Here is an 8,668-nt window from a genome sequence, read left to right on the forward strand (position 1 = left end):
CACCACCCTCTGTCTTCTACCTTTGAGCCAGTTCTGTATCCAAATGGCTAGTTCTCCCTGTATTCCGTGAGATCTAACCTTGCTAACCAGTCTCCCATGGGGAACCTTGTCGAACGTCCATGAAGAGAGTTCTAAACCTGTCCCACCCTGTGTGTGTACAAGTGCTTCCCAACATCTCTCCTGAACAGACTGTCCCTAATTCTCACATCCTGTTCTAGAATCCCCAACCGGTGGATAAAGACAAACTATCTCTACCCTGTCCTTTCCTGTTAATATCTTGAAGACTTCAATCAGGTCTTAACCTTCTACACAATCCACAACCCTTCAAATTCAAGGCCATATACAAGGCAATGAAGGTAAAGCCATCACAACGATTAGTTCTGACAGAGCTGATTGAATGGATTGCTGGGTTATTTCACAGGGCACAAAAGAGCTGATCACCTTTCTGCATGTCCGCAGTCTGATCCAGGTCAGACTGGGTAAGACCGGTCATGTTCTAAGCAAAAGATCACTTTGGAGTTCTATGTCAGCTAAAGATCACGTTGAATGACACTAGTGTTTTATATCCTGATTATTTTAACAGAGTTCAGATTCTCGAACTGTCCAGATGGAATCAGACCTCAGTGGATCCCGTAAGCCAGTGAGGGGTCCCTGGATGAGATACCCGAACCCTGTAATGAACATGCAGTAACCCCAGTGTCCTTCCCCACCAGGCTGCAGGGCAGACCCCAGACATGTTCTTCTGTATGAAGCTGCTGGAGGAGACTGGCATCTGTGTGGTTCCAGGGAGTGGCTTTGGACAGAAAGAGGACACTCATCATTTCAGGTACAAGGAGAGAGAATTTACATTTCTATAGCACCTATCATAAGTTAGGGATGTAACAGACCTCTGTAACGTAGTCATGGCTGGAATTGGGACAAGTAATTTATGCACAGCAAGCTCAAACAGGCGGCACCTATCGGCAGTTTTGGTAATTATTAGAGAGGCTTCAGGGCACAAGGGAACATACTCCATACTTTTCTTCCAAACAATAACTATGGAAACCTTAATATCGATCTGAGAGCTCAAATCATAGCTTAGCTCACCTAAGGCTGAAACGTCCAACAGTGCGGCACTCCCTCAGCACTGACCCTCCGACAGTGCACACTCCCTCAGCACTGACCCTCCGACAGTGCGGCACTCCCTTCAGCACTGACCCTCTGACAGTGCACACTCCCTCAGCACTGACCCTCTGACAGTGCGGCACTCCCTCAGCACTGACCCTCTGACAGTGCGGCGCTCCCTCAGCACTGACCCTCTGACAGTGCACACTCCCTCAGCACTGACCCTCTGACAGTGCGGTGCTCCCTTGGCAATGCACTGGGGTGTTAGTCTGAATTACCTGCACGTGGCTGTGAAGTTGGGATTGAAGCCAGAAATTTGTGAATCTGAGCAGAGAGCTGTGCTCTCCTCTCTTTCTCGTGGTCTGTTTTCTGCTGTTTGTCAGTAGCATGTGGATGAATGTTTGACTTGACTGTTGATATCCTGTATTCAAATCCCATGAACATGCCTGTCACTGTTAAATTTAAATTCCTTCCGCATTACAAGAACAGGGTGATGAGGTCCTTTCTGTCTGACCTTTGACCAGTCTGGGTTTGACTGACTGGGGCCTAGTGTCTGGATGTGACACCTGACCTCCTCTGGCCCCCCACTCACTGCACTCCTTGCACAGCTGCTTGAAATCTGTCTGTTTCACACCCCATCCCCTCACCCTTAGCCTGTTGGGCAGAGTGTGAAAATGTCTTTGATCACCACTTACTCGTTTCAGGGCCAGTGGGAATGAGGGTAAACTATTTGCCCAGTTTGAGGGTTGCTGGGAATAAATGGGTTATTTTCGAGGTGTGAGACTGTGCCCCAGTGGGTGCTGCAGTGATTGGTGCTGGAACCTTGGCTGTATGAAATCTATTCTGGATCAGTGGTGCTGGAAGAGCACAGCAATTCAGGCAGCATCCGAGGACAGGCAAAATCGACGTTTCGGGCAAAAGCCCTTCATCAGGAATAAAGCTTTATTCCTGATGAAGGGCTTTTGCCCGAAACGTCGATTTTGCCTGTCCTCGGATGCTGCCTGAATTGCTGTGCTCTTCCAGCACCACTGATCCAGAATCTGGTTTCCAGCATCTGCAGTCATTGTTTTTACCTGTATGAAATCTGTATTGATGGCTTGGGTGAAGACTCAGTAATATATCCGTGTTTGTTAATGGAGTAAAGATAGGTGAGACTGGCAGCAAAGACATATAGACAGAGTAAGCGAGACAGAGGATCATGTGGATAAGCGGAATGGTTGAAAGACAGGTTAGGAAACCACGAAATTGATGGGTTACGTAAGTGGGTGAAAGTTAGCAACTGGAGTCTGATACGCGCTCAAGTGAAGTTGTTCAGTTTTAAGGGAGTATTATTGAAATGGAGAAGAATTGCAGAAAGCTGCAACACACAAAGACTTGGGGGGGAGACTTGGAACACAGAAAGCTAGCACATGGGTAGCAGGTAATCAGGAAGGGTAACAAAATGTTGGCCCTTTTTTCAAAGGGGTCGGAGTATAAAACTAGGGAGGTTTACTGTAGCTGTACAAGGAGCTGGGGAGAGCACACCTACTGGGCAGTTTGTTCCCCTTATTAAAGGAGAGATGTTCTTTCAGAAGAGGAGGTTCACTTGGATGGTCCCTAGGATGGGGGGGGGATTGTCTTATTAGCGAAGGTTAAACAGGTTGGGACTCTGCTGGCTGGAGAAAAATGAGAGGGGATCTCACTGAAACATGCCCGATTCTTGAGGGGCTTGACAGGGTCAATGCTGAGAGGGTGTCTCCCCTCATGGGAGAGTCGAGGGCCAGAGGGCACTGGCTCAGAATAAAGGGGCACCGACTGGAGGCTGAGGTGGGGAGGGAATCCCTTCTCTCAGAACTCCTCGTCACAGGGAGCTGTGGGGGCAGAGTCCTTGTGGATATTTTAGGCTGAAACCGAGAGATTCCTGATCAGTCGGGGAATTGAGAAGAAAGGGCAGGAAAGGGGACGTGAGGATTGTGGGATCAGCCATGAGCCTGTCAAATGGCAGAACATGTTGGTGGGGCCGAATGGCCTACTTCTGGTTCTTATAATCCTATGGTTTTATGTGTGAGGTTCTCCTCTTGTAAAAATAAAAAAAAAGTCAGGATCTGTTTGAAACAGTGAGGGAGTGGGTAAATGTTCCTATTTGAGGAATTGGTGTGTCCTTGTTGGCAAAGTAAACAGGCTGAGCAAACAGTACAGAAGGATCGGTTATATTCCTGTTTACTTCGAGGACACTGAGTGCGAGAGTAAGGGAGGCTTTACAGTGATGTCAGGAGCTCTGGTGAGGTTCACTGGGTGCTGTTTTGGAAGCTAGTTAGTTCATTATTTAATCAAGGATTTGTCTTTGACTGACAATGTGGAGAATACAATGTAACTTCATTATGTGAATCCAACAACCTCCTTGACGAGACAGCTAGCTTCACTCAGAGTTCTGTCTGAGTTACAGCAACCGACCCTCTTTCATTCATTCATTCATGGACGAGTAGGACCGAAGGGTCTGTTTCCGTGCTGTACATCTCTGTAACACAATGACTGTAAGTCATGAGAAAGCAAAACGAAATATGTATTTGTACCAATGGCCAAAGGCCTTCTTTATTGAGGGGTAGATTTTGAGGAGTATCATTGAGGAAGAAAGAGGGTCAGAGAGTTTGCAGAGCTCAGAGCCAGGCTGTTGAAAGCACTGTCACTGATCGTGCAGCAATGCGAGTGGATTATCAGGGAACCGCACTCTGGATTTGTACAGGCAGATAGAGAAATGGGGCAGTGGGATGAGGATATGGAAGGGTGAACACAGTAATGCGATGATTGTGGTGGCGATGGTTGGGTTTGGGTGTTTCGCTGGAGTATTCCCTTTGGTTTTGATTCTCTTTGTCCTTTGCTGTATTTCTGCTCCTTCACAGGATGACCATCCTCCCCAAGACTGAGAAGCTGAAGGTGCTTCTAAGCAAGCTGAAGAAATTCTACCAGGAATTCACCCAACAGTATTCCTAACCATCAGAGTCTGTCCCCAACTCCATGCACTGCGGGAGTGCACAGGGACAAACCTGTCAGGTTATCAAATGTGCTAGCAATAGGAACGTACACACATACAGTGTACATCTCGATGTTTCAGCAAGGGAGGCGGGGGGGTGCAATGCAAATCAATAAAACAAATGATCTGCCCTAGAACCAATCAAACACATCGTTAGGTGAAGGGATAACAAATGGGAGGGAAGGGACAGATATGATCAAGAAAACCATCTAAGATGATTCTCTATAATGTTAACAATGCAATAATCTCAAAGTTAGGATGAAGTAATTGGAACTGTCTGATTTCCTCATGGTCTGTATCTGCAACAGGAACAATTTTCTGTGATCCTCGTTGAGGGGATCACTCCCTGTGTGAACAATCTCATCTTGGACTTTACATTAATATTCTGCATCAGGACCAAGGAAATTGCAGAATTAAATATTAATTGTCGTTGAGGATTTTCGCCGGTACTGTCCAAAGTTACCAGTTTTAAGCAATGATTCAGACTTGGGTTAAAAGCTAGGAGTTCAGACACGGCCAATCCTCAACCAAGGGGTGGGAGCAAGACAACAGGCCTCAGTGCCAGAGGATTAGAGCCAAGATTTCTGATCCTGAGCCCGGAGAACCAGCAGCGTGCCTGTCCAAGCACCTGTAGGTGTTCCTGTCCAAGCACCTATAGGTGTTCCTGTCAGAGTGCCTGTAGGTGTTCCTGTCGGAGTGCCTGTAGGTGTTCCTGTCGGAGTGCCTATAGGTGTTCCTGTCGGTGTTCCCGTCGGAGTGCCTATAGGTGTTCCTGTCGGAGTGCCTATAGGTGTTCCTGTCGGAGTGCCTATAGGTGTTCCTGTCGGTGTTCCTGGCGGTGTGCCTGGCGGTGTGCCTGGGTGAAGGGTGAGAAGCTGCTGATATTCCAGTTGTGCCACTGAGTGACATTAACAGCCAACCTTCTGACTGTGGTGGTACTCAGAACACAAGATAGACACAAAACGAATGCAGTTAAACTTCTGTAATTCACAAGAGCAGTGGGTCAGTCAGTCAGTACCCTAACGTGAAGCCTCCCAGTTACCAACTCACCTTCGGGTTGTATGGAACACAGCTCCCTTGTGTAGTTCTGCTCCTTGATTGGATTGGGTGAGCTGGACACACTCCCATGTCATGTTTGGTGCACAAGGGGAACACCATGAACTGACGACCTCCCCTTTATCTGAAAGTCCAAAACAGCAATGGAATTTCACTTCACGGGAGACACAAGGGAAGCTAATATAACAACCACTCCAAACCTACGGGACCAATCTGGAGTCTAACTGACCCATTCCTGACCAAGATTCACAGCTCATCTTGGGTCATGCCCCAGGTCAGAGGTCATGGATGCCATATGGGAGAGTTGGTCTTATGATGAGATTTACTAAGGGGGGTGTTGATTGTCTGTGAGACATGCTGTGACCCTGAATGAACCAATGGATTAATCCTGAACACCATCATTCTTCATGAAGGCTTTATTTTCAGATGTATCCACCAGGTTTGAGGATCAATCCCTGAGTGCCTTGGCTAAGTTCTGTTTTCTATCTCTGTTGGTTGTGAACAGCGAGCAGCGACAGCAGTATTTGTGGTGGATTTCCAAAATGGAGCTGTTTAACTTGAATTGGCTTTGTTGTCTCACACGATAATCAATAGAGACCTAATCCGAGGAGAGTTCATTTAGTCTGAAAGCAAGAGGCAGTAGATAAGCTGCTGTTAGTCCAAAATAAACGCAGAGTGTGCTGGAGCAACTCCAGTCAGGAGAGTGGAGAACAGCTAATGTTCCCAATCACTGCTCAAAATCTGTCCTGTACCAAGTACATTTGGGGGTGTATTGTGTCCACACAGAGCAGTCTAAGTCATCGCTGGGGCCAGTTTTCACTCCTGTCTCTGGTAGGGTTGGTGCAATAGGCGTGCAGTTTCAAAATCAGTGTCACATCAGCATGACTCGGCTGAATTTAATCTTAAACTACCTTCTAATTGCAAGGATCACTTTTTAATTAGGTGTTTTATATTCCTGCCTCACCTTAAGCTATTTGATATTGGTCCCTGATGTTTTCGGGAACTTGTATTAATTGTTTTCATTGTTGTGGTGGGTAAACACCTTGAGAGAGAGCCGATTGAGCATTTTAACAAAAGACAGGGTGTGGAGGGTCAGAAGGATTGAAAGATCTTGCTTCACAGTTCTCTGTCCTGTACTTGTTTCAAAAATAAAGACTTTTAACTCAAGTTAGCAATGCCTCTGAACGTCTGCTCCTTTCACATGTGACACAGTTCATGTTACAGGCTTGGTACAGGGTGGGGAGGTAACACTACTCCCTGGGAGGAGAATTTGGGAAAAGGTTAAAACCCCTCTTCATTCATCAGAGTAAGGCAGGGTGACGTGACAGGCCTGTATAATGTTAGAAATGGATGGGATATGGTAAGACAGAAGCCTTCAGTTTCTGGGGCTAAAGGGTGGGCTACAACAATTCTTAAATACAAAATTAGCTGATAGAAAACTACAAATGCCATGAGATTCTATGTTAAAAATCACACAACACCAGGTTATAGTCCAACAGGTTTAATTGGAAGCACACTAGCTTTCAGAGTGATGCTCCTTCATCAGGTGCGTCGCTCCGAAAGCTAGTGTGCTTCCAATTAAACCTGTTGGACTATAACCTGGTGTTGTGTGATNNGTTTTCATCAGGATGGGAGAAAGAGGCTGAGAAATAAATAGAAGGGGGTGAATGGGATGGTAATAGGTGGATGCAGGTAAGAAGTGATTGTGATTGGTCAGTGGGAAGGGTGGAGCAGCTAGGTGAGTAGGAACATGGGCAGGTCAGGGAGGTGAGGAGGGACAGGGAGGGCTGAACATGGGGTAAGGCTGGGGGAGGAGGGACTTTGAAGCTGGTGAAGTGGATGTTGAGGCCACTGGGCTGTACACTTCCCAGGGGAAATATAAGGTGGTGTTCCTCTAGTTTGTTTGGTCTGTAGTCTGTAGTTTGGTCTGTAGTTTGTTTGTAGTCTGACAGTGGAGGAGGCCAAGGATGGACATGTCGCCAGGGGAGTGGCAAAGGGAATTAAAATGGATGGCAACTGTAAGGTCGGGTTGGTTAATGAGTGTGGAGCGCAGATGCTCCATGAACCAGTCCCCGAGCCTGCGTTTGGTCTCCTCGATATAGAGGAGACCACATCGGGAGCAGCGGGTATAATAGATGAGGTTGGATGATGTGCAGGTGGATCTCTGTCGGATCTGGAAGGATTGTTTGGGGTCTTGGGCAGAGGTGTGGGGGTAGGTGCTGCACCTCCTGTGGTCGCAGGGAAAGGTACTGGGTGGGGTGTACACGTTGGTGGGGGTGTAGAGCTGCCAAGGGAGTCACAGAGTGAATGTTCCTCACGGAAAACTGACGGAATGGGAAGGAAATATCTTTTGGGTGGTGGGGTCTGATTGTAGGTGCCAAAATGTCGGAGAATGACCCGTTGGATTCGAAGGTTGGTGGGGCAGTACTATGTTTTAGTCATAAACAGGTATAGCACAGAAACAGACCCTTCGGTCCAACTCTTCCATGCTGACCAGATATCCTAAATTCATCTAGTCCCATTGGTTTAGGGTGAGGGGGAAAGATATAAAAGAGATCTGAGTGTCAATTATTTCACACAGAGGGTGGTACGTGTATGGAATGAGCTGCCAGAGGAAGTGGTGGAGGCTGGTACAATTATAACATTCAAAAGGCATCTGGATGGGTATATAAATAGGAAGGGTTTAGATTAGATTAGATTCCCTACAGTGTGGAAACAAGCCCTTCGGCCTAACAAGTCCACACCGACCCTCGGAAGAGTAACCCACCCAGACCCATTTCCCTCTGACTAATGCACCTAACACTACGGGCAATTTAGCATGGCCAATTCACCTGACCTGCACATCTTTGGACTGTGGGAGGAAACAGGAGCACCCGGAGGAAACCCATACAGACACGGGGAGAATGTGCAAACTCCACACAGAGAGTCGTCCAAGGCTGGAATCGAACCTGGGACCCTGGTGCTGTGAGGCAGCAGTGCTAACCACTGAACCACTGTGCCGTTTAGAGGGATATGGGCCAAGTGCTGGCAAATGGGACTAGATTAGGTTAGGATATCTGGTTGGCATGGATGTGTTGGACCAAAGGCGTCTGTTTCTGTGTTGCACATCTCTATGCCTCAGTGACTTTGCCCCTAAGACAATCCCTCCATACCAGGGATCATCTGAATGAACATTTTTCTGAGCTGCCTCCAATGAAATCTTTCCTTAAATAAGGGGACCACAACTGCTCACAGTATTCCAGGTATTGTCTCCCCAGCTCCTTCTATAGCCTCTACTCTCATATTCCAAACCTCCTGAAATAAGGAGAAAATGAGGACGCAGATGCTGGAGATCAGAGCTGATAATGTGTTGCTGGAAAAGCGCAGCAAGTCAGGCAGCATCCAAGGAACAGGAGAATCGACATTTCGGGCATAAGCCCTTCTTCAGGAATGAGGAAAGTGTGTCCAGCAGGCTAAGATAAAAGGTAGGGAGGAGGGACTTGGGGGAGGGGCGTTGGA

General features: G+C 47.3%; 1 protein-coding gene and 1 long non-coding RNA gene across 2 annotated transcripts in view; both read left to right on the top strand.

Moving 5' to 3' along the window:
• LOC122550354 (alanine aminotransferase 2-like) overlaps positions 1 to 4,731 on the top strand; it is a 60,834-nt gene extending 56,103 nt beyond the window's left edge. The window contains exons 10-11 of the mRNA XM_043691083.1: positions 682 to 826; positions 3,984 to 4,731. Coding sequence (XP_043547018.1) covers positions 682 to 826; positions 3,984 to 4,074 — 236 coding nt within the window. The 3' untranslated portion in view covers positions 4,075 to 4,731. The remainder of the gene's footprint in view (positions 1 to 681; positions 827 to 3,983) is intronic.
• LOC122550215 lies at positions 4,730 to 4,956 on the top strand. Its single transcript, XR_006311769.1, has 3 exons — positions 4,730 to 4,748; positions 4,821 to 4,856; positions 4,905 to 4,956. It is a non-coding gene; the product is annotated as an uncharacterized LOC122550215 (long non-coding RNA).
• The last annotated feature ends 3,712 nt before the right edge of the window (positions 4,957 to 8,668 follow it).

This window comes from Chiloscyllium plagiosum, chromosome 5, assembly GCF_004010195.1.
Source record: "Chiloscyllium plagiosum isolate BGI_BamShark_2017 chromosome 5, ASM401019v2, whole genome shotgun sequence".
Classification (NCBI taxonomy): domain Eukaryota; kingdom Metazoa; phylum Chordata; class Chondrichthyes; order Orectolobiformes; family Hemiscylliidae; genus Chiloscyllium; species Chiloscyllium plagiosum.